At 41.4% G+C, this 27,003-nt stretch overlaps 1 protein-coding gene across 1 annotated transcript in view; it reads left to right on the top strand.

The window, feature by feature from the left end:
• The window catches only part of Impg1 (interphotoreceptor matrix proteoglycan 1), a 146,083-nt gene that overhangs the window by 44,600 nt on the left and 74,480 nt on the right, over positions 1–27,003 (top strand). The window contains exons 6-12 of the mRNA NM_023958.2: positions 2,212–2,324; positions 5,211–5,363; positions 14,884–14,942; positions 18,532–18,552; positions 19,833–20,077; positions 21,683–21,753; positions 22,806–22,884. Coding sequence (NP_076448.2) covers positions 2,212–2,324; positions 5,211–5,363; positions 14,884–14,942; positions 18,532–18,552; positions 19,833–20,077; positions 21,683–21,753; positions 22,806–22,884 — 741 coding nt within the window. The remainder of the gene's footprint in view (positions 1–2,211; positions 2,325–5,210; positions 5,364–14,883; positions 14,943–18,531; positions 18,553–19,832; positions 20,078–21,682; positions 21,754–22,805; positions 22,885–27,003) is intronic.

The following is a 27,003-nucleotide window of genomic DNA, read 5'->3' as shown; positions in this document are numbered from 1 at the left end:
ATGTTTTCTCTCATTTTCAGTTCCAACCTACCACAGAGATCAGGATTTGGTGAGAGTCCTGGACCCTTAGGTATGAAGCAAATGAGGGCACTCTTTTCTTTTTTTTTTTTTTTTTTTTTTTTTTGGTTCTTTTTTTCGGAGCTGGGGACCGAACCCAGGGCCTTGCGCTTCCTAGGTAAGCGCTCTACCACTGAGCTAAATCCCCAGCCCTGAGGGCACTCTTGAAAGAAAGTTAAACATCCTAAAAGATAAGCTATTTTCATTCTTATAAAAATGTGGTATGGGGCTGGAGAGATGGCTCAGTGGTTAAGAGCACCGACTGCTTTTCCAGAGGTCCTGAGTTCAATTCCCAGCAACCACATGGTGGCTCACAACCATCTGTAATGGGATTGGATGCCCTCTTCTGGTGTGTCTGAAGACAATGACAGTGTATTCATATACATAAAATAAATAAATATTTTTTTAAAATGTGGCATAAACAGTTAGTTATAAAATGATAAAGTTTGGGTCGTTGGAATTGTCCTCCCAGGGTGGACAACATCACCTCAAGTGCTTGTAAGAAGCTGTTCAGCTACAGTTGTAAAGGAAGATGCCAGGGACACCATCCTTGCAGATCCTAACCAACCAAATGACATGGACTATGTTACCCAAAAATATCGCCTTCTCCAGTACCCTGTCACACAGTAAAGGGACTCTAAAGTAGTCACAGTTTATGAGTATTTAAAAAGAAAACAATGATTTTGATTTTTCACAAAAAACATATAAATTTTTAAAGAAATAGCTGGAGTGACTCTGATTTAGACATTACACAATGCATGTTTGATCTCCCATGAATGTATATAATATTACATGTCCATTGAAATGTGTTTGGGATGGTGAGTGGTTAAGAGAATCTGTTGCTCTTGTAAAGGACCTGGGTTTGATTCTCAATACCTGCATGGCAGCCCACAACCATCTGTAACTCCAGTCCCAGGGAATCCAGCACCTTCTTCTGGCCTCTGCAGGCACCAGTCACACACAAGGTATATAGATGTGCATACAGGCAAAGCTCCCATACACAGGAAATAACGAAATGAATCTAAAATAATTAATATGTGAATGTTTTAAACCACTACTCCAGCTAAATCAAAAGGTCCCACTAAAAACCACAGTGCCACAGCCAAGGCAATGACATCACAGAACCTTGTAGAGTTAAGAAAAACTTAAAAAGACTTGGGGTGTGAAGAAAGAGCCATGCTTTTTATTGATACATCCTGTTTTATAAGGCTTAAAACTAAACCAGTCCATTCTAAATTTTTGTTTAATTTTTTAAAAGCTATTTCTAAGTATAAACTAACTGATCGCAGCACTGTTTTCCTTGGCCATTTGTTTAAAAACATGATAAAAATTACAATACACATAGATTAAAATGGTTTATCCCTTGAATAGAACCTAGAAGCCCCTTTCTTGGTATCAGTAACTGTTTCTAAATGTTTTCCAGGGATCTGAAATAGTCTTTTGTTGATCTGTAAAGGAGTGTTTTAAAAAGTGTCCTGAGAGGCTGGAGAGATGGCTCAGTGGTTAAGTGCACTTTGCTCTGACAAAGCCCACATGGTAAACCCACAACTAACTAGAACTCCAGTTCCAGAGGATTCAGATCTCTCTTCTGACAGCTGTGAGCAAAGGACACACTAATGGTGCACATAGCATATGCAGTCAAAATACTCATAATTAATAAACAAATAAATAAATCCAAAACCAGAGCAAAGTAAAGGGACAATTGAGAGTATCTTACTGTTCTCTCATCTCTTGAAGTTCTTGATCTAAATTTTAATAATTAAAACATACTAATTGATAAAGCAGTCTGGACTTTTAAGACTTGAGTAATATTCTAAGATAATTTTCAGAACAAATTCAGTATAAATACTTGTCTTTATACCCTTTAAAGAGTCACAAAGAGAAACATTAATCAGCTCTCATTAGACAAATCACTTAACTATACCACATGTAGTATAACCCCAAATTTTGGTCCCATAAGAAATAATTTAATGGATATTTAAAGTATGACTTAATATTTCTTCAAAAACATATGTATAGAATCTCTGAAATGAGTTTAGAATGTACTTATCTAGGGTGACATAAAAGACATATGGAATTATGGAATCTTGACATTGCTCTAATTTAAATTCTTCTCATCTTATTTTTTGCCTGAAATCTCTCTAATTCCTACAGATGTTTCCAGTATGTCACTGAGGCCCTTCCCACTCCCTCCTGATGACACAGACCTCAAGGAGGTCACCATCAAAGACATCCAGACGCCCATAGCAATAAGAAGAGCTGAGTTGGTACAGTTTTTTATGCACATGTCTAGTCTTTTTATGTTCTCTTTTTTCTCATATCTATGTGTATGTGGTGTGCACACATGTGTGTGTATGCATTTTCACATGCATGTGGGCACAGGAGTGTTGGATTATAGGCAGGCTGTCGTGAACCCTTGGCTTTTCCCTGGATTCTGGGTACCAAGAACCTCAGTCTTCACGCTCGCACAGCAAGTGCTAACCAGCTGAGTCATGTCTCTAGCCTTTGTTTTCTTCAGTAAACTAGGGAAAGGGGTGGATGGATCAGATACTCAACACTTTTAGTACTGTATTTTCATCACTCAGATTATCTCAGTATCTTTATCCCATTCACTGTTCTTACATCATCGTAAGAATTGAGGAAATAAATAGTTTGAGAATTAGGAGAAGATGGGGGAATTACAAAAAACAAGCAAGAAACTTTCTCCCCCATACCTAACAGACACTTGTGTGTAAGAGGTGCTCCCTAAGCATTAAAATCAATCAATCAATCACAATCAATTTATACACTGTATACCAAAAGGTGTTATATTAAGCCTCTATCATGTGCAGCATAACTATATCAATTATGTTTCAAAATCCTTTACACCAGGCCAGAGAAGAATAGAAACAGTGGTCTAAGGCTAAGAGGCTATGTATGGAAGAGGTCACCATGTAGACTGTTGTACCTATGAGAGTTATTTAGATTATCAACATAGGAAGTGTTTATCCTTCCCTCCAAAAAACTAAATTTAGGCAGTGCTGAAGCAGAGAAACTCGGCCTTTATTACTCATAAGAAGTGGAGTTGGCAACTCAAAGAATGACAAGCCAGAACGTCCCACCCTTTCTCTGCTGCTGCAGCCACGCCCACTCACCCTGGAATCTATGGGATGCTCTTTCCCTCTGTCCCCATCCTTTCAACTTCCCTGAAAGGTGCAGGGCAAGAAGAAGAAAAAAAAGCCCATCTTACCAGCTCTGCATGATAAATCCCCATGAGCAGCCTGCTGGCCACTCTATGTGCCCTTCAGACAAGATGGCAGCAGGTACAGCTGAACTACTGCTGTGAACAAGGAACAAAAATAATGTGTTTTTCTGTGAAAAAAAATTGTGAGATACTAGTCTTTCTTCTCCCTTTCTTCACATTGCCTGTGTCCTATATCCTTTGATATCTAATGTAGGTACCTCCCACCTCCCTCTGTGTAAATGTTCCCACATCTTTCATCTGGGGTCTGCCATATTCCCTGAAGAGCTTCCTCTTCCATTTGTATCTATGACCCATTCTTTTACTCAGCAAGTATTTTTACTAAAGTTCACTGATGCGCCAAGACTAGAGATGTACAACAAATATTCAAAGATACACAACATAGTTCCTGCACCAAGGAACATATATGCAGTTAAACATGACAGAGTACCTTGAGTACTATGATGAAGATGGCAGGATAAATTACTGAGACACAGTGATGAGTCAGGACAGACTGTAGGGGCATGCGCCTTAGACTAGCATATTCAGTGAGCTTGTGCATAAATACCACTTTGATTTTGCTTTTAAGGATTATGTACGGTAGAGAATTGCGTGGACCAACAAGGCTTGCAGATAGAGAGAGGGTAGCAGGCGAGTGTAGAAGTGGATACCAAACAAGAGGTTGAAACGTGTAGTTTAAAGAAGGCAGAGGCAAAGATTTCTGTACTCCAAATAGAAAATACTTCAGACAAAACATAGAATGGGTAAAATGTGTATGAGAGGAAAGAGAGAGAGAGAGAGAGAGAGAGAGAGAGAGAGAGAGAGAGAACTGTTGCTAGAAGTGGGAGCATCTTAAATAGACTCACCAGGAAGAGACGAGCAGACAGTGTAGTACCTGATTAATCAAGCAGTCATGGCTGCAGAGTGAAACTAAAATTATTCAAGCACATTGGAATAAGACTACGGAGAACATTAAAAGTACAGAAAAGGACTTTAGGCTTTAACCACAAGTAATAGGGAGTCTCTGGAGGTACTCGGTGAGAGGAATTTAAAACATCTATCTTTTTCATGTGGACTATAAATAGAACAGATTCCCACCCCACCCCCACAGTCCAGAGGAGGAGAATGTGAATGCTGAACCAAAGAGCACGGATTCCAGTCATATCTAAGGAGTCATCTTTGGTGAGCCGTGATACACAATGCTGACCATAATAAGTAAAACCACATTATATACTCAAACTTGCTAGGACAGATTTTAATGTTTTCATCATATACTCAAAGGTTGTTTTTAATTTGATGTGCTGAATATATTAATAAACCTAACACAATCTCTTCAGACAATAAACATATATCAAAACATTGCATTTTATCCCTACAAATATAGACAATTATTATTTGTTGTTTTAAAATATATTGAAACTGGATAATGAAGTGTATGCTTGTAATTCCAGCACTTGAAGGGCCGAGGCTGGACCAATAGTTCAAGGCCAGACTTAACTATAGAGCAAGTTTGAAAATAGCTTGGGCAAACATGAGACTTTGCCTCAAATAAATAAGTAAAAACAAGTTGAGGACCGCCTCACTTCTAAGATGAAGAGTTCAAGGCTGGACTTAAGTATGTAGCAAGTTTCATAATCATTTGGGGGACAATGAAAGTTATAACTTGAGGAGTGCCTCAAGTCCAAGGCTAGCCTGAGCTACAAAGTGAGATTCTGACTTAAGTAAATAACCAACCCAATGGAGCTCCACTACTTTGTCTTTGTGCCTCTTACTGCAATTCAGAGGCAACTCACTAATCACAGGACTTCTACTCCAAAACCACTTGGACCTTCACCATCCAATTCATGATACAATGGCAACATATATTATATAATATTGCTGATTGTGTGCTGTTTACATGAATAGATCCTTTGTGTTGTTGTTTTTAACCCAGGAAAGTAAACCAGAGCCTACTCACGTGACTGAAATCTCATCCGAGGAGAAAGTGGAGTTCAGCATCTCTCTGCCAAACCACAGGTTCAAGGCAGAGCTCACCAACTCCAGATCCCCATACTACCAGGAACTGGTGGGACAGTCCCAACTGCAGGTGAGTGGACCAGCCTGTGCACCCACACCCCAAGTCATGGCACCATCTGGAAGGCAACAGCGTATTATGTGTCCTTTGGCTATTAGCTCCAACTTCTTGTGACCAGGCATCTATTGTTAACCACTGAAAGGAAAACTAATACTACATTAAGTTCCAAAATATTGGTGCAAATTATCCAGTCTAACTTTTCCATTGGTCAATGTTATTTATGTTTAAATCATTAAATTATTAATTATCTTTAATTTTGAATACATTTTAAGTTCACTTACCTAAAAGCCACAAATATTCTACCTATGCAAATTGCCATTATGGTAATGACTCGTAAGTAAATACTTTTCCAAAAATCCATCAAGGTGTATATTAAATGCTTCTGTCTTTTTTGTATGTCAATTATATATCAGTAAAACATTAAAATTTTAGAAGATTAATATAAAATTATCACCTAGGCTGCAACTAGAGAGTCTAATTGATTGAAATATGAATTTTCAATTCATAGTGTTAGACCCCTACTAATATTTCTACTTCTGCAATTCAAAAGGCATCTATGTTTACCACTTCACCACCAACGCTGCCTTTGCAATTTGATACAATTTAAATTCATGACATTAAGTGAATATAATTAAAGTATTCATCAATGACTAGAGCAGGAGTTAAGCCAATCATTGAGCATTATCATACTTCTTGGTCTTTGTCTGAACTGAAAGGTTCCTTAACTCTCCGCAGGAAAAATCCAACTGCTTTGTGGAGTGTAGCATATGGGTGCTGAGAGTAGCAGTTGAGCACAGGAAAAAGGAGACAGAAAGGATTGCAGATGTGACCAGAGTTGTTAACTACATGTATACCAGGTATAGTGAGTCCATCACAGAGGCACCCAGCCTATTGGTGGCCTCTGGAGTGGAGTGAAGAGAGATGATTCCAGATCTGTAAAGCTACTTGCAAGTCCTGCAAAGAGCTCCAAGGGGCGCGGCTCTCCTAAGTCATCACCACTGTGAGAGTAGCCTTTCTGGTGGTGCAGCTGCCCTTGAGGTGCTTCTAGTCCTATAATTAACCCATCACATATACTCCTGTATGTTACCCCAATTAAAAAAAATGGTTCACTTAGTTGGACTTGGCTAAAACCATTCCTGTGGTCTGCTGGGGGTTGCATACATGGAGTGAACAAATGTGCATGTGTTAAGTCATCATGAGCAAATACTATGTGAGGGAAAATTGCAAATAGTTTGTATTTCTGTCAATTAAAGTGAAAGAGAGTGCCATGGTTTGAATATGCTTGGCCCAGGGAGTGGCACTATTTGGAGGTGTGGCCTTGTTGGAGTAGGTGAGTCACTGTCGGCATGGGCTTTAAGACCCTCATCCAAGCTGCCTGAAAGTCAGTATTTTCCCAGCAACCTTCAGATGAAGATGTAGAACTCTCAGCTCTGCCTGCACCGTGCCTGCCTAGATCCTGCCCTGCTCCTGCCTTAATGATTATGGACTAAACCTCTGAACCTGTAAACCAGCCCCAATTAAATATTGTCCTTTTAAGAGTTGCCTTGGTGGTGTCTGTTCAGTAAAGCCCAAACTAAGAAGATGGTACCAGGGACTACTTGCTATGATAGGCCTGGCCATGCTTTTGTTTAGAAGAATGTGGATTTTGGATTTGGAGACTTTGGATTTGGAAAGCAGTGGAATGCTTTAAGTGGGGCTTAATGGGCTACCCTAGTAGGAATATAAAAGACTTTCTTCCTGAGAGTGATTTGAACTATGCAGACCTGCCCAAGAGGTTTCAGTGGAGAATTTCAGTATATGGCCTAGAAACTGCTTTGGTGGGATTTTGATGAAGAACATGGTTGCTTTTTGCCCTTGTCTGAAAATTCTACATAAAGCTAAGACAAAGAGATTTATAGTAATTGCATTGATAAAGGAACTCCAGAAATGCCCTGCCTAGGCTTTGTTCTCCGGTTAAGTGTCATGAAGAGCATTTTGAACAAGCATAGCAAGCTTAGAAAGAAAAATATAAAATATATGGCTTAAATATTAAAGGTGCATCAAGAAGTAGAAGGGAGCTGTATGGGATAGGAGACAGCAAATTGAATAGGACTTTTGGGGCAAGATTCCTAACCTAGCTAAGTTTAGATCTAGACAGAGTGGTACATTTAATCCTTGGAGGTAAAGCCAAACAGATCTCTGAGTTCAAGACCAGCCTGGGACAAAGTAGATTCTAGGTGAAGAAAAGTTTAAATCCAGGCATGGTGGTACAATCCTTTAATCCCAGCATTACAGCAGACAGAGCCATGTAGATCTCTGAGTTCAAGGTCAATCTACAAAGCAAGTTCCAGGAAAGCCAAGCTTATGCAGAGAGGGAGTCAGAAAACAGAGAGCTGGTAATAGAGTAAGGAGGCCATGTTCCAGCCTCAGCAAGCAGCAGAACACTACAGAGTCAGTTGGCTCTGGCTTTAGAAAGAAAAATAGAAGGGACAACTGGGACAAGTGATGCTGGTTAGCTGGAGCTAAGAAATTAGCAGTGATTAAGAAGAGACCAGAATCACTAAGAAGAAATCTTTTCAGTATTGTTTTCTGTGAGAGCACGAAGAAGCTGTGTTCCAGAGATAGCAAAGATTGTACCTTGTACTGCAGCTGTACTTGGTAATGTGTAAGAGTAACCCAGGTGGTACTGGTTTTGAAAGGGTTATGAAGAGCAGCTGAGGATTGGCACTGTGGGAGACTAGGAAAGGCCATTGGTGAAGATGCAGCCTCAGTTGCAGTTGATGGCCCAGGACTGAAGGTGTCATGCAAAGAAGTTGAGGCTTGGCACCATGTAGAGATCCTATAAGAGGCTATTGGTGAAGCTTGTTACACTGAAAGACCCCAGAGTATTACAGATGCCAGTACCATGGGATGATCTCCAAGAATAGCAGTGGAAGTAGAATGGATCAACCTGAGCTTAGAGCGCTAGAGAGGGCAGATCTGGAGAAGTGACACCAGCCCTTGGGAGGAGCCCAGAAGATTATGTGTGGATCCCAGACATTGAAACAAGAAGCAGTAACATTGAAGCTGCCTTGAAGACATCAAGATTTTCAAGATGCCAGAGCCATAGGCTTTTAGCTGCTAACAGGGAGTGGAACCAGCACAGGAGAAAGAAGTTTGTTGCAGTCAGCAAAGATAAAAAAGGAGATGGAGATCTGAAAACCGCTTTGGTATCAGACATGGAGATGCAGAGTTTATAGTTCACCCAGCTGGTTTCCTGTCTTGATTTGGGGCTTACAGTTAAGTTATTGGATGGATCTCAGAAGAGACTTTAACATTGTTGATACTACTATTGATTTTGGGGACCTTGGAAGTTGGACTAAATGTACTTTTTAATATGCTATGGCTAGATATGCCCTCCCCTCATGTGTTTGAACAAGCCTATGGGGCCAGGGAGTGGAATGTGATGATTTGTATATGCTTGTCCCAGGGAGTAGCACTGTTGAAGGTGTGGCCTTGTTGGAATAGGTGTGCTCTTGTGGGTGTGGGTGCCCTAGCTGTCTGGGAGCAAGTATTCTGCTAGTAGTCTTCAGATGAAGATGTAGAACTCTTAGCTTCTCCCCCAACCCCCCACCCCCATGCATGCCTGGATGTTGCCGTGCTCCAGCCTTAATGACAACTGAATGAACCTCTGAACCTGAAAGCCAGCCCCAATTAAATGTCCTTATAAGAGTTGCCTTGGTCATGGTATCTGTTCACAAAAGTAAAACCTTAACTAAGACAGAGAGAGAAATGAATGGATCTGAGATAAAGCTCAAAAGGAAGGCCAGGTCTTATCATGGTGCCCATATGCTCTGAAATCACCCTGTTTCAAGGATTTGCTAACGAGTGTTTTAAGTAACAAATGGAACAAGTAGCAAATCCTTCATTAGTTCATTCTGCTTAATGATCCATGCCTAAGTACTGTGTATGGTTCATGAACACTACAGAATCCTTCTCTTTCAAGCTAATGTAAGTGATTCTTTGTAATTATTTGACTTTCTGATGATGATGCGAGGGGTGGGAGGTTAAGAAGGTTTTATGTCCTACATCTCCTCTCGAGGTGAGAAGTGAGCACTGAATTCTCAAACTATGGGAAGCAGAGATCCTTTGCTACCTGGCCATAGACTCTTCCCTAACTTGTTAACTCTATGAGTACCTAAAACATCATAATAATGAACACTATTAGGCCCCATCTAACTGTAACCCAAAACCTAACCTTAATCTGAACCTTAACCTTAACTCTCTCTTCATCACTGGAGGAAGTCAGGACAGGAACTCAATCAAGTAGAGCAGAACTCTGATGCAGAAGCCACAGAGGGATGCTGCTTACTGTCTCATTCCTTATGGCTTGCTCACCCTACTTTCCTATAGAACCCAGAACCAGCAGCCCAGGAATGGCATCACGCACAATGAGCTAAACTCTCTCCCATCAATCACTAGTTAGGAAAATAACCCATGAGCTTACTTACCTACAGCTCAATCTTACTTTCTCCACTGAGGCTCCTTCTTCCCTGATGACTCTGGCTTGTGTCAAATTGACATAAAACTAGTGAGTAAAGTGTCATTTCCTCTTTAGTGCATAAGGAAACTGAAGTGCAAGGGGGAAATTAACATTCCCAACTGACACAGCCATTGCCTGGCAAAGAAAAGATCTCAACCCAGGTAGTCAAGCCTTGTACCCTTATCACTACCCAATGCTTATGTTCCCTAAATTCGTGTTTATGGAAAAGGGGTAACTATATCCTCAGGTCACCCTTTAGCCCTTTAAAAGCTGACTGAGCAAAGAAGTCTATGTCTTGTCCAGATTTGTTCCAAAGAGCATCATTATAGGTTCTTTCTTGAGTCTAACATTACTTAAGGCCCTGTCCCCTGTGAGCAGCCCCTGTCTGCTCCCTGCCCCCTGAGCAGGACCACTCCAAGGCCTGCATTAGAAACCCAATCAGTGTGCCCCGCCCATAGCGTGTATTAGCACAGTCACTTGGGCCTCATCAGGAATTAATGGACAGTGCTTTGCAGTAATTTAATTTCCACAATAAACCTAATGAGCAATTTAATACAAATGTCAAAAGGAATCACTTGGTTGTTGTCTGAATGCTTTCTCCTGTGCAAACATTCAAGAAAACTCAGCTGTAGCCACTTTGTACAGCCCCGTTAACATACGTTCTGGCAAAATCAGGGAGACCCCTGTGCGTTTGGTATTATTAATAAGGTTAAGTGGGCACTTAATTAGCAATTTAGTGGCTAGCGGTGCATGATGGGAAGGTCCCATTACTTAGCAGAATTAACTGAGGGCTTTTGTCATCGTGTCCCTAGACACCCTATGCACCCTCCGGTGCAAAGCTGATTCTTAATCAAACTCAGGTTCACAAAGAGGGCATGGACACAAACAAGCGAACAAAGAAAACCCTGCATTAAAGCCTGTGTTGTGACATGCTCCTAGAGGGGACGAGGACAGCCCTCCCAGGCACAGCAAGGGCAACTTCCATGGAGGTGCTTCTATGCTTCCCTGATGCTTGCACAGTAGGCTAGGGTCTCTGTAAAGAGAATACTTCAGTCCATTACAACCTGCTGCAAACACGGCAGCACACTGTTGAGCCTTCACACCCTAATTTCACTGGATATCCACAGCTCTTCCCACAGGACACCACAGCAGGCCTGAACTATTTACAAGGACTTTCCTGTAGGCTCCCTAATAAAGCCCAGGTCTGTCAAACCTGGCCTACCTTTCCCCTGGTTCTTCTCCGTTAAGCTCATTACAGGTACACAAATTTATTTCCCTAGGCCTCCTCCCCAGCCCCAGCACCCATAAACCACAGGAGGGACCCTCATTCTACCTCCCCTGCGTTTTTAAAACTATCTAAAAGCTGGGTTTGTCCTTGGAGAATCCATGCTGTGGGGGAAATTGGGACTCTCAGGGAGGGGAGCTAGTAACCCAAGGGGAAAGTAGATAGATAGATAGATAGATAGATAGATAGATAGATAGATAGATAGATAGATAGATAAATTATAAGAGTCCCTGACTGTCTGTCAGGCACAGTTACTTGTTTATCAGTCCTTACTGGTACCCTGAGGTGTGGACATCAGTGTCCCATTTTGATCAAGAGACTACAATCCAGAGTTTAAGCAATAAACCCTGGAGTTTGCAGCTAGAAAGTAATAGCACCAATATTTAAGCCCAGCCCTGCACAGTATCTCCTTACCACCCAGAATAAGATACTTTTATCACCAGAGTTCCTATAGGTTCAGGAAATGAAAACTATTTTTAATATCGGCATAAGAAAATATAATTAAAAGGTAAATCAGTCTGCCGGAAAAAAAATTTTTTTCCATGATTGCAGCCCAAAGCCCCAGAAGAGATTGGGAACAATCTGTCTACAGGTCACAGGTCCAGTGCCTGACGCTGGAGATACAAAATGGCAGTGACTTTTAGATGCAGTGGCGATGAGCTTGGAGAATGAAGAGATGAACTCAACTCATCAAGCAATATTTTTTAGTCCTTCTATGTGAGTGACAATGTGGTATATTCCAAAAGCAAAGGAGATAAACGAATAAAGAAGATGCCATCCGTAGGCCGAAGGGCACGCACCTCCTAGAGCTTAGGTGACACGCTTAAAAGATGTGCCTTGGCAGAGAAAAGCTTCGATCTGAAGCCGAGTCTGGAGTGCTCACTTTTCAGTAGAGAAAGGTTCAGTGGGAGCAGTCACTGAGCGTTGCGGGCCAAGAGGGAAAAATCCACGGGGCTCTGGAGCAAAAAAAGGAAGGAAGGAAGGAAGGAAGGAAGGAAGGAAGGAAGGAAGGAAGGAAGGGAGGGAGGGAGGGAGGGAGGGAGGGAGGGAGGGAGGGAGGGAGGGAGGGAGGGAGGGAGGGAGAAAGAGAGAGGGGGAGGAAAAGAAAAGAGAAGAGAAGAGAAGAGAAGAGAAGAGAAGAGAAGAGAAGAGAAGAGAAGAGAAGAAAAGAAAAGAAAAGAAAAGAAAAGAAAAGAAAAACAGATGCATGTTATAAATGGGGAAGGACAGAGGTCAGCTTGGGTTCACTGGGAGGCCAACTATCAGCTACTGGTCAGTGGGATAATGGCAGAAAGAAGTGCGTCTGACTTTTCTATTTCTGTGAAGAGACACCACAACAAAGGCAACTTATGAAAAAAAATTTCATTGCAGACTCACTTACAGTTTCAGAGAATGATTCCATGACCGTCGTGGTGTTGGGCGTGGCAAGATGGCGGCAGGGAGAGTGGAAGCATGGGGCTGGGGCAACAGTTGAGAGCTTTCATCTTATTCACTGGCAGCAAGGAGAGAGAGAGAGGGGCGGGACCGGGGAGGAGGAAGAGGAAGAGGAGGGGGAGGGGGAGTAGGAGGGGGAGGGCAAGGGGTAGCGGGAGGTGCCATTTGGGCTTTTGAAACCTCAAAGTCCACCTCCAGTGAAATAACTCCGAGAAAAAAAGGCACATTTCCTCTGACAAAGCCACACCTCCTAATCCTGCCTAAACAGTCCACCAGCTGCAGACCAAGCATTCGAACTCATGAGCCTGTGGGGGCCATTCTCATTCTACCCACCACAAAGTGTGAACAGTAAGGCAGAGGTGGCACAGAGTCAGGAGAGTGTTTAGTGACTTCCTGAAGAACTGGACCTATTCCTCAGGCAGTGTGGTCCGGCCAGTCTGAGGATTTTTGGATGAAAAGCAACAACATGGAACTTAAAAAAAATAATTTATAACACACATTCCAAGAAGAGGAGGCGAAGAAACAGAGGATTAAACTCTTGCTCTCCATCTGCACCCCAGCGCGCACGCGCACACACACACACACACACACACACACACACACACACGCATGCGCGCGCGCGCGCGCACACACACACACACACGCATGCGCGCGCGCGCGCGCACACACACACACACACGCATGCGCGCGCGCGCGCACGCGCACACACACACACACACACACACACACACACACACACACCATGGGGGGATGGGCACTGACTCAATTCAACGGTGCAGCACAGCACGGGAGGTTAGCAAGGCTACTATGGCAACGATACTGTGGAAAAATCAAATGGCATGGGATTTGAACAAAACTTAGTAACCCTGATGACAGCCAAAGAAAGGAGGTGTCTGGGTATCCTAGGATTTCTTTCCTGACACTTGGAAGTCAGAAAATAATGCAGGTTTAAGGAAGGAAATGATACTTGTGTGGAGAACTCAAGAGTGGGTCTGAGATCGCTGACACGGTGGGAGAAAATCAGAATTCCTTACGGGAGTGAGGGATCAGCGGGACAGGGAGAAGGACAAATCCAGCCCCACTTGTCTTTCTATTATCCTATTCAAGTTCCTCTACTAACCGGCTGTGCCTCCCTCTCAGACTTGCTTGTCTTGTAGGAAAGCTGGTATGGACCGTGTGGGCTGGTTATAGAATAAGAAGGAGCAAGGACAGAAGGCTGGGCTGTGAATTTTCAAGGTCTTCACACTTAAAGGCTAAAAACAAGAATTTGGTGGAGCAAAGGAAACTGATCAGTGAGAGAAAAAGAGGAGTAAGCCAAAACTCCTGCTGTGAAAGAAGACTTGGAGAGAACCGCCCACTCCTGTGGAACCACAGGGGGCAAAAATGGGGGCAAAAATGGGGGCAAAAATGGGTCTGTGAGGCCGGGGAGGAGCCAGGGAAGTGATCTTGATCGCAGGCCTCATTAACAAGTACAAATTAAGAAAATTTGGGAAACCCTTGCAAGTCTAAGAAGGAATCTAATTGATCAGGCATTTCGCATTTGGTAACACCTTTACTGTTGTAGTTTCCAAATCCGCTAATTCAATTCAGAAAACATCATTGCATTATTATTAGCTACGTAGAGAAAATGCATGGTACTCTACACAAATAAAAATGTTGTAGTTTAAAAAAAAAGTTCCTAGCGCAAGGCCCTGGGTTCGGTCCCCAGCTCCAAAAAAAAATAAAATAAAATAAAATAAAATAAAAATAAAAAAAAGTTCCTGCCAGACTGTCCCTGAATCTATTGCTTGTCTGTGGTTCCCATTCCTCTAATTGAGCCTCCTTGCAGGGCCTCAGTGAGAGAGTCCTGCAGTGACTTGATGAACCAGGATGAGGTGATACCCAGGAGGGGCCTCTTCCTTCTCAGAGGAGAAGGGAAAAGGAGGGTGAGGGAGGGGCTGTGTGAGGGAGGGACCAGAGAGGGGGCCTTGATTGGGATGTACAGTGAATAGATAAATTAGTGAATGAAAAAAAAAAGAATTAAAAAAAAGGTTCCCACCAAAAACCATCTTAAAGTATTTCATATTTTATCTGACATAACTTTTAAAGCATCTCAGAACTGCTCATATATGGCTTTACAGCTAATAAACACAATACTCTCTAGGCTTCAGAAATCTCTGTGAACAGAGGGAGTTTGTCATGTTTTGTTGTTTCAGTTTTCTGTTTCACCTGTCTCCCTACTAACTCGTCACAAGTGTTTGGAGGTTTGTTGTTTCCTAAGATCTGAGCCAATACGACCAAAGAATATTTCATCCATTTCTTTCTCGCTGCAGTTGCAAAAGATATTTAAGAAACTTCCAGGATTCGGAGAAATCCGCGTGTTAGGATTTAGGTAAGTAAGAGAATTAGACTCTTCTCAACTTTAAATTTAAAACAACAAATTTGAAAATCACTTCCGTGGCTTCCTTTAAAAGCCATGTCCAGAGGACGAGAAGGCCCCCTTTCTCTCAGTTGTTTAACTCAGTCTGAGAAACTGCGGCTTAATGGACAATCCAGGATCTGTTGTAAGCTGCGCAAAGAGCTGGAAATATCGCCCTCTACAGAGCATCTGCCGGTCGTCCTTGGCAATGTCATTAGCAATTCTCTGGAAAACAACACCAGAGAAAAGACACATCAAGAAGCAGTAGCAATTAACTGCCTTGGTATGGGGTCACCTCGTGTTCTCTCCAAGGCGAAATCTCATCCCCATTGGCATAAATCACATTAGCCGAGAGACACGGGTGGACCTGATTTACCCATGGAGGAACTGAAGGAATGGACTCGACGGGGGTCAAAGCAAGACTTCTTAAACCTCTCTTCTTATTTTATCTACTGTATGGACTAAAGCAATGCAGTATTACTCAAAACGCAGAGTCTTAATTAGTAATGCTGTGGAAAAGCAGGGTGGGATCACATCTGTAGCCACCTCGCTCACGGCACCCTAACACGGGTTCATGGGTTTAAACATAAATGTTTGCTTCATTTTTTTTTTAAATGAATGCCTGATTACAAGACGGTTTTCTATTTTTTCCCCTCCATCTTTATTAACTTGGGTATTTCTTATTTACATTTCTTTTTCTTTTGTTTTTTCGGAGCTGGGGACCGAACCTAGGGCCTTGCACTTGCTAGGCAAGCGCTCTACCACTGAGCTAAATCCCCAACCTTGCTTCATTTTTTTAAGTTCCCCTTATTTCAAGCCTTTATGGCCAAGCTCAGGTGGTTAAATGGTACTCAGTGTTGCGGGATACATAGCAACCCTGCTGAAAGCAGGAGGAACTTCCATACCTGGGGAGGTAGGAAGTGACCTGCGAAGAGCAAGCCTTGTCCAAGTCTTCCTGGCTCTGTCACCACCTGGTCTTGGAGCCGGAGGAGAACTTGGGAAGAGCAACTTATGCCTGGACAGAGGGCTTAGAAGACGTGACCAGCTGTGTCTCCCAGGGCTGCCAAGCCTCTCTGATTCATAGAAAACTAATATTTACCAAAGCAAACTCATTCTGCTTTGTGTCAAGAAGCCTGCTCTGCGGTATTCAACTCGAAGTCAGACAGATGAGAGGATAATCAGAGGTGATGGGCCCGTAGTTTACATAGATGGCAAAGTCTTCTGGATAAAGTACTACAGTTAAAGAACAAATTTTTAATCTACGGCTTCAGGAAATGATGGAAAGGCTTCTCCTGGTGAGTGATTAAATGTGTGTCATCGTCTCCCTGCGACAAATGAAAATCTAATTGTAAGAAAATCGGCTTGAGAGGAAAATCACAATGTTAGGCAGTGAAATTTTTCAGGGAAAAACTCTTAAAGAGGCATGGCTGGAAACTGAATCTTTCCCACATGTTTGTAAAGATTCATTCCTACTTCTACCCACTATGCTTACAAAATAAGTTCAGTCACATTCTGCCAATGATCTTCCTCTGGTCATGAGGACTTCAAACCACTGTAAAGTATGTGGGCCAATTAATTCAGTAAGCCATGTGCTCGTGAGCCCCACAAATATTTTGTCATTGATACCAATGCTGGAGATGCTCTGGAATAAACTTACTATGAAGGACATTACTTTTGCTGTGGATCCAGATGCCCACAGACGATTCATCCCCTATCAGTCACACACATTGCCTTTCTTTTGTCTCATTTGCAGAGAAGCTTATTTATAACTTCCTAAATTGCTTGATAGGAACGGCTTCATCCGATTTTCTCAGCACAAACTGAAAATTAATTAGGACTCTATGATTAATACAATTTTAAGTATTAGCAATTAAAGCACCGTTTTGAGTCTTGCTTCACTCTTTAGGGCAAGTGTGGGAAGCGATTAATAATTCCTCAATCTAGTGGTAGAGTGTATTCTTCAGGCTGCTGCAAAAATGTACATAGCATCTTTATCTGTAAGAGCCGACACATGGGAACAGACTAACTGTCCATCCACAGAACGATAGACAATTCTGGAATGTTCTCAATATAGACACTTGACAAAGAAATCACACTTTTGACATATGTGACAACAGGAAAGCACCTCTAAATAACTATGCTGAGGGAAAGAACAGACGAGGGTGCATTATGTTCTATTTATATTGAATTCCAGAAAACACAAACTCGTCCACAGTGACAGAAAACACATCAGTAGTTTCTCAGAGATAGTGGAGCAGGGTGTGAAAGGGAGAGATCACAAAGTGGCAGGAAAAATCTTTCATGCTAGTTAATATGCTCCATGACTTGATTGTGATAATAAATAATTCTTGTTTAAGATTTCCATTTGCTTATGCAAGCACATGTCAACAAGCCAATCTTTAATTGGCAAGAATAAGGTTCTGGTCCAGGAAGCATGGCCACTCCCCTTGGCTTCAGAGGGTTACAAACTACAAAGAAGCTAGAGGCGGGACCTGGATGAATGTCTGGTAGAGAAGCTCTCCTCTCACAGTGCCAGTTAGAAGGACAGCAGGTTCTCTGTATCCACAGCAGGAACGTAGGAACCAGTCTGTAGCATTCCATTGTGGTCATGTTATATCAGGGCAAAAAAAGTAAAATGAATTTATAATCCAAGAAGAAATACCAGCGATGCTAATCCCATCCCGTATATAGACTGTCTTCATCAGCAACTGTCATTTGAAATATAAGGAGAGAATACCAAATATAAATTTTAAACTAATTTCTAAAATGTGTCTGTAATTTCAGTAATCAAAGTGTCTTTCTAAGGCACACACTACGGGGTGGGGTAACAAAATAAAACCAAGGTTGTGGGAAGAAAACCCAAAGTTCAAATCTTGCCTCAGCTGGTCCCAACGGAGTCTGTCTCCCTCTGTGTATACCTTTGTAGTTCCTATAAAATGAGGATTCTGTGGTTCTAAAACTTAAATGAAAATACACATAAACTACTGGGTACATATCACCCACTCGATAAACAGATGTTTTTCTTGCAAATTTTCATTGTGAGTGGAATCAATCCCTCAACTGATTAAAGCGATTCAAAGAGAAATCAGCAAAACACTGGTTCTAGGGGCCAGCCTCAGAGATGTTACCTCTGAGGATAAACGAGTCCCTTAATGACATCCAGGAGGAAGAGAATCTCTCTGCAAAGTACTTTTTAAAAACATCCTGGCAATGGCTGCTCAAATAAAAGATACATAGCATTTATTTGCATCCTTTTTTGAGGAAACCAGGTTTTAAAAGAAGATAATAAATGCAGGCAGCTTTGAACGAAGGCTCAAATTCTGATCATATTTATGTTATGTACAAACCATATTTAATGACGTTTACATCCTGAGACTCAGGATTCTTAAAGGTGCCATCCAAATTTCTGATGGCAGTTTGTATGTTTCTCAAAAGTTCTGGACAAACAGGAAGGACAATGTAAAAGCATTTTTGTGTATGAAATAATACACTGACAAATTCAATAAATCTCACCAAAATTCTTTCTCCCTTGCATGTTTTCATGGTATGTGGTGAAATGAAGACCAAAGAAAGAAGAGGATGGGTAATTTTGATTATTTTTTTTTATGTTTTGAAATACTGTATGCTTCCCTCTGCTAAGGGCTAAACTGAGTCTTTAAAAATAATTTTCACACGTAATGTCTTGAATAAGCCAATGATTTTCAGTATATTATTTAAATGGAATTAATTTTCATTGAGTCATTTAGAAAATATCTCTAGCCAAATCATGTGCTATTAGCAGGCAAACAATGACCATCTGAGATGCCTTCTATAAAAACCTGAAGGTCTCATTAGAAAACATGTGGGACTATGGGTATGTTATGTACACAGCATGATTTAAGTATGTCTTGTATGTTTACAATGGGAGATGGGCTGGCTGGCCAAAGACTCCTGAGTGGAACCAACTGAGGTCTAGATTGAGGGAGAGAAACTAATTTGCTCCTCAGCCCCAAGGTCAGTTTGAGGTGGGAAAAGGACCCACTATACCTGGGAGAGCTCAGTAATGAGAATCTGGCTTTGGCTCCCACAATTGACTAGTGAAATAATGAACTGTAGCCTCTGACTGATTATGTGGTCTGAAGAACTGCCAGGAATACACATTATCAGTTCCTGAGGCCTTTAAAAACATTTCTGCTTCTCCCTGTGTAGATTTATGGCAGAAAACAAAAGGTAACACTTGATTCTCAAGGACATAACTGTAAAGAATCTTGTTTGAGATTTGTGTTAATAAATAGAGTAGAAAAATACAGTTAATCATGTACCGTGTACTGCCTTCCTTCCCTTTTCTCAGATCTTATTTTATTTCCTTGCTCTATTTCATTTAAAGGTCTTTAATTTTAAAAATACTTTGCAGAAAAGAATGGAAGAAAAAAGGCCTTAGGAACCGAAGTTTCACTTGGTGGTGGCATACATAGACTATTGTACTATATCCTGCATGCTAGTCCTTAGACCTTAAAGGAGGTATCTTGTAGAAAAAGTGCCAATTCATTTCTCTTTCTGACTGACACTTCATGACTTTTAAGAGTACCAAAAGCATTGATCGATTAACAATGGATAACACCTTTTTTAAATGTAAATATGTATGGACCCAGTTCACAATCCCTCCTCAAACTAGACTTAATCCCCAGGCTGACATTCTACTTTAGAACAAGTTATTTGTCCATATATTAAATTTCTGGCAAATATTGAAATGAACTAAGTTGGATATGCTTTAAGAGCCTATCAGAAAAGAAGATAAACTATGCTGAACATTTATAGCAACACAGAAACTCTCTAGTCTTCTCACAATTGCTTTGGATAGAACATGTCCTCTTCTCTCCACAGTTCAAGCTCCACAGAAATACAACTCATGGCCATCTTTAAGAGGGACCATGCAGAATCAAAAGGCCCTGAGAGTGATCTCCTGTCTCTCGATTCCAACAAAATTGAACGTGAAAGAATCCATCACGGAGCCATAGAAGACAAACAACCAGAAGCCTACCTCACAGCTGCAGACCTCAAAAAACTCATCATACGACTACTAGATGGAGACCAGCCCTTGGTAGGAGGGACAGTTCCATTCAGTGATGGTAAGTTGGTGATGCCATAGTTCCAAGTTTCAGTGAATTCTGACAGAGAGGCTCGTAAGTATGATTTTAGGATGAGTTGTCATTTTAACTTGGGCCTTGTAAAGTCACCCTTACTGACAGGCACATCACGGATGGCACTATTTCTGGCTCCCCTCACACCCTCCTGCATTCTATTTCATCAGCCCTTGGTGATCATTCTGCACCAAAGATAAGTCTGGAAGAATCCAGTAGTTTCAGTTCAGTCAGGTCAACTATGTTCAGCCAGAAGGGTCTAGACAGACAGAAGAACTCGTGAACAGTCCCATTAGCCTGGTGTAGCTTACACATATCTTCTCATCCAGTAAACTTGTCAGGCTTTATAAGGAAACAGATGGCATATTCAAATAAGGCTAATTTAAAAAGAGTGAGAGACTGTCCATGAAAGTTTTTCCTTACTCAAAGGCATGGAACAGCCTCATAAGGCTAGAAGCAGCATGACCTCATTGCTACCTCTAGACAACACACCCAAGAGAGGGTTAGGAGCAATGATTCAATCTGTATAAGTCAATCTTCAAAGGGATCCAAAGAAGTAAACAAGATAATCTGATGTGCTCATGACCCCAAGAGGATACTGTGGGGGACCCAGGAGTCTAGAACTCACAGGCATCGCACATAGATAGTATAATAGATCACCAACCAATAGAAATGCCATTTCAGCACAGGATGGCATGAAACTATCATTCTCTGGCAGTTCTGTTATCTGATTTAGATCAGCAAAGCATCATCTCTGGAAATTGATGGGGAGGAGGGCTATGAAGCTACTGAAGCCACAAGTGAACAACTTCAGACTCATCGTTTATCATTTTAGGTTTATGTCTTTGTTAAGCTTTCTGAGAACCAGGAGGTAGTATGGAGTTTCCATAGATACTCATACCTTACAGTGTTAATATTAACCATTTCTTTCTTTCTTTCTTTGCAAGCTAAGCCATATTTTTAGGTCCCATTGGCCTAGCCTACCAGCCTTACTACTTGATCCAAATCCGTAGACTGAGTCTGGGAACCCTAAAAATTTTTAAACTACTATCCTTTTGTAATTGTTCTTATTATTTAATTGGCACATAATAAGCATATTCATGAGATATGATGTTATGATTGGATACATGCATATCACACAATGATCAAAGCAGTGTAATTATTGTATCTATCACCTCATTCACTATCATTTCTTTATGATGAGAGCATTTAAAACTTCTCGTATAGCAATTATGAAATAGACAATACATTATCATTAACTATAATCACCCCACTGAGCGACATAATTCTAGTATTTATTCCTTCTGCCTCCTTACACTGTTTGTTAAACTCATTAGCAACCTCCCCTGCCACCTCGACCTGTTCTTAGTGATTCTCATCACATAAGCATGCAAGATGCAACCCTATAATCTTCCTTCGGTGCATTATTCAGATTAGGAACCATTAGTCTGGAACTTCAGTATCTTAGTGATTTGTAACACTACTCCTTAGGAATTCACTATTACCACATTTTGGAACCTTAGCTGTTTTGTTACCTAAATCAAAAAGAAAAGAGAACTATTTTAGCCTTGTGATTTTTTTTTCTCACCCCAGAAGTTACTGAGCCACTCTTCAGACCTGTCACCCAATCAGAGCTGCCCAAGCCCCTTACTGATGTCACAGAGGTAAGTTTTGTGTCCTTCTGTTTAAGACCTTCCCATCAAATAATCAGCTTTATAGACTGAGTAGAAAAACACACTCTTTGTAATGTTAAATATTAAGTATTTTATGCTTTTAGGGCTGCAATTGAAAGCCCACTTCCAAGAACTGTGTTAACAGAAATTAATTCAAATTACATTTCAAATATTCTAAAATGCAGTTCCCTTAGATTTAGGTACCTATGCTCCATTTTGAGTCAGGTTGTACTCTGTTTAATAAAGCACATTTTAAATTTTATTTTGTACATTCAAGCATTTATTTGAAGAGGAACAGGAGACACAGGCATGGCATGGTATGCGTTTGGAGGTCAGGGGCCAATTTGCAGAAGTTGGTTCTCCTTTTCATTACGTGGTTCCCAGGATTGCACTCAGGCCACCAGGCTTAGCGGCCAGTGCCTTTTCCTGCTGATAAAACAGGCTAGTGCCTTTATCCAGGCAGATAAAACACATTTTTATGAACTAAAGTGAACAGTTAAAGCAAAACACAATACATAATATTTAACTTTGCTTCTCAGAAATTCCCTTTTAAATTTACTTTTAATTCCTAAGAGCTTACCTAAATTTTTATTTATGGGAGGTGGTAAATGCAAATTAGCATCTTAGAAACTGAAAGTAATCAATACAGCAGTTAGTTTGGTATTCAACTTAAAGCCCTGTCAATGACAGAGTTCTACAAGTTTTCACTGGAGTGTGCATAAGTAGGGATTCCACGTAAGCTCCATGCTCGCCCAAAATGAAAGAATTATAAGTTAAACCGTGACTGACACAATCCAAAGTATTTCCGTTATTAATTAGTTCTGTCCAGCAAGACCAGTCAGCCGTGAAACAAGAGATCAGGAAATAGATTGCCAGGCCAGGCTGTGTGGTCCTTTCAAGATATAGTTCCATAGAAAAATCATGCTAACAACAAAATCCTTTGCTTAAATTTGACTAACAGTATTACAAATACAAGTATAACTCTTCTCATACACAGAGAATCATCCGTTCTCAGCCGCTGCCTTTCTATATTCACTCCTCAGGATGTCACTTTGAGTCCAGAGCTTCCTTTCAGTGAACCTAGGCTTGAGAGTGTGGACAGAGATGGTCCTGACCTGCCTGGTGAGTTTCTTCCCATACAGTCAATGTTTGATGACAACGTTCCGGGGATTCATTAATGTTCTTTCTCAGATCCCTGGCAAAATCATCTCTACACTGGGAAGGTTTGTCTCTCCAGCATCAGCACCAGAAGAGAATACACCGCATAGCCCCCCGCTCCCTTCTGAGGGACACGATCCCCTCCAATCCAGCATCCTTCCTTTTGTCCTAATCACCAATCTCCCAGGAATCCTGGCAGCCATTTTTGGGTGTGGTGAGAGACACTGAAGCCAAAGCTACCCTAACTAATCTCTTCCAGGGTTGGAAACTGGGTGCACTGGGACAGAGGAGGTCATGAATCCATCCAAGTCCATGTCCCAGGCTTATGGCTACAGAGGACCGAACCAACCTGTACCTCAGTATATCATTCCTGCATGTCACTAACAGGCTCTCTTTTAAATGTTTTCTTATATTTTGTTTTAGAGAAAGAATTTCCCTATGAAACTCAGGCTGGACCAATCTTTCTGCCTGCTGGGAGGTAGACTTGAGCTACCTCACCTACTCACAAGAGCTTTTTAGTGTGAGCTACACATAAGAAAATCATGAAACATTGAAATCCTATTGACGGACACATTTTTCTTCTTTTATATTTATTTTTAACTTTTACCTTGTTGTTGCTGCTGCTGCTGCTGCTGCCGCTGTTGTTGTTGTTGTTGTTGTTGTTGTTGTTGTTGTTTTCTTAGAGACAAGCTCTTACTATATAGCCTTAGCTATATGTAGTGGCAAGCCTCCAACATGTGGCAGTCCTTTCCACTCTATTGGTTATCTGGTGAAAACACCCTTCAGGAAGCAGAAGGTCTGGGGATCTGAGGTTGATCAGCTCGCACTGTAGTTCTAAATCTGAATGCCTCTGGGGCTCTGTGAAAGCTGCATTTTCTAAGGCTTTTGTTGATGTTTTAGTTGGGACTCCTTATAAAATATTTCCTCAGTGCTAATTTCTTCATAAATTGCATGCAACAGGTAGGAAAATAATCACGGAATCTGATTTTGTGGAATACTGTGTAGGTCATGGTAGCAGAGCTTGCTACCAATGGAACTTAGTTTACATGATTACTGCCAAGAAAGTGTCCATCTCATATGTTAGCAGTTCTATGTTACAAATAAAGGTAACAGCTAAAAATAGCCATTTTTCCCCTGTCAATCTGACATTCGAGCAGTGGTTGGTGAAGACAGCTCTGCTCTACATGTGCCAGCCAGCAGAGCTCATCTGGTATTAAAGATCCATTTTTCTCAGTGACTTATGCACATTGTCAGGAAATCAGGGCTTAGTCAGAGCTGTTGGCTAGAGTTCCTATTCTCTTACACATGGGCCTCTCCATGAGAACGCTTGGGCTTCCTCACAGTTGTGTAGTGGTGTTGTAGGCCCAGAAACAGCATCGTTGCTTTCCTCGTGGTGTCTAGGCAGTCACAGAGACTCAAACATTAAAAAAGCACAGTCCTTAATTTTCAATGGAAGAAGCATTGAGGAATATTGAGATATTTATAATCAACCACAGTGAACATCCACCATCATTTTGGCCTTAAAATCATCTGTATACCTTTTGGTGAAATGGTTAATGCTGTCCCTGGATTCTTTTCTTTCATTATAAATCAGGAACTCTAATAAAATTGGCATTTCAGGTAGACAGAAATTATGATATATCTATGACAAATGCATTATCACACTTTCAAATTGCTTAACTATCCCCATACAAGAATACACCACAGAACACTATAGCTAAAAAGAATCTCAGAGATAATCCAGTTAAGCCTCTGTGCTTCAGAAAGGAGAAAAGCAAAGCTTGTGACAGGAAATTATTTGCACAAGGTCAGGATCAGGACCATCATTCAAATCTTCTCCAGGTTACACTGTATTTACCTTGGGTAGACTTAGCCTTTTAAAATAAAATTATCTTCAGTCTGATCAGATAGCTCGGCAGGAAAAGCGCTGGCTGCACTAGCTTACCAACCTGATTTCAATCTCTAAAAACCACAGAAAGCTAGATACAATGGCTCACATGTGTAATCCCAGCACTCCTGCTGAGATGCAAGGCAGAGACAAGAGAATCACACTGAAGCTCACGAGCCATCCGGTGTGGAATGGGAAGAAGGAGTAACAAGAGAAGCCTTGACTCCACAAAATGGAAGGAAAGAACCGGAACTACTCCCAAACATTATCTCTGAACCTCCACACTCCGTGACACACCCAGACCTGCAAATACAACATAAGGTGAAAATAATAATTTTAGAGCATCTTTTATTTATTATCTTAAATTTCATATTTACACAAATATAGGGAGATACATGTACACATACGCGCGCGCACGCACGCACACACACACACACACACACACACACACACACACACGGTATTTTGATCCCACACATCTCCAAGTTCCCCCTTCCACTCCCATGAACATTTTCCAACACATCCCCCTCCTACTTTCATGTAGTCTGTGTTTTATGTACCCTACTGATTACAATTAATGCTAACCGCTAAAATGTTGGCAGATCCTGTTGGCTTAATCCTGTGCAGGTCTTATACAAGACATCATAGCCACAGCAATTCCATTATCTCAATGACCAAGTCATGTCCAGGAGCCAGCATTTCCCTGCACACTTCCTATCTTCTGGGATGATCTCTGAGCCTTGGGAATGAGGCCAATACAGATGTCCCATTTAGGGCCAAGCACTCAGCAGTCACTTATTCTGTTATGAGTCTGCATTACCATTACCCACTCAAAATGAAGCTTCTCTGGCCAACACTAAGAGCAAGACACTCTGTGAGCTTAAACATAACCATTACAGGGCAGTTTCACAGTATGGCCATTTATGAAAACAACAGTCCCACAGGGCCATAGACTCTTCCCAGTGATAAGATATTGATCAACGTATAGATCCAGGCATGAAATCCTTCCTGGAGACCAGGCCTCATATCCAATCAAAAATTGTTTTATTACCCAAATATTCATCACACCACGTCTACACCAGTAGACATAGTGTGCCAGAGGAAGGTGAGTGCTAGAGCATGCCACGGGATCATTGGTTGTATCACTCGACAGGCAGACTGCATACCATCTTCTGACACTGTCATGGGAAGAGGGTTTACTGGTTAGTTGAGGTCGATAGCTCTCTGCCCCGTATCAAAACAAGAACTGTCCTCTGCAATAGCATCTTACCGTCTAGTAATAGTGTGCAACTCAGAGCAATAGCAAAATTGCTAATTGTCTTGGATGCCTCTGAGGTTTCCCCGGTCAATGGCGTGTAGAGGTGTATTTTCCGCCTGCACTGACATCTTATTTTATAATGCATGTTTCCCGACTTGGCCCATATTTTATTGTGCTGTTTTCTTGGTATTTAGTTTCTTGAGTTCTTTGCACATTCTAGATCCCTCTGTCAAATATATAAGTGGAAAATTTCTTGCTCCGCTCTATAGGCTGTCTCTTCATGTGATTGACAGTTTCCTTTGCTGGGCAACAGCTTTTCAATTTTATGAGGTCCCATTTGCTGATTATCCGTCTTTTGTCCTGAGCAATCAGTGTCCTATTCAGATTCAGCCTGTGTCCGTCTATACCTGGAAGTGTGTTTCATACCTTTTCCTTTAATAGATCCAGAGTTTCATGTCTTAGGTGGAGGTCCTTGTTCCATTTTGAGGTGAATTTAATGCAGGGTAAAAATTAAGTATTTCATTCTTTTAACTGTAGGTATCCAGTTTTCCTAGCACTATTTGTTGTAGATGCTGTCTTTTCTTTAATATTTATTTTAGCATCTATGTCAAATATCAGGTGGGCTATATGGCCTTGTGCCTGGATCCTCTACTCTATTGCCCTGATTGATGTGTCTGATTTTGCGCCACAAAAGCTGGTTTTATTTCTATGACTCTGTATTGTAATTTAAAATCCAGTAGTATTATTTTTGCTTTGGGTTGCTTTGGCTGTGTGGGGCAACTACTCTTAATCACTGAGCCACCTCTCAGGCACATTTTTAAGTGTGTGTGTGTGTGTGTGTGTGTGTGTGTGTGTGTGTGTGTGTGTGTATGTGTTTTAAATTGTGTATGTGTGCATGTGTGCACATGTGTGTGCTCACAGAGTTGGATTCTCCTGA

Source organism: Rattus norvegicus, chromosome 8, assembly GCF_036323735.1.
Source record: "Rattus norvegicus strain BN/NHsdMcwi chromosome 8, GRCr8, whole genome shotgun sequence".
Taxonomy (NCBI): Eukaryota; Metazoa; Chordata; class Mammalia; order Rodentia; family Muridae; genus Rattus; species Rattus norvegicus.
The sequence above is the reverse complement of the archived record's forward strand: the minus strand, read 5'-3'. Positions and strand labels throughout refer to the sequence as shown.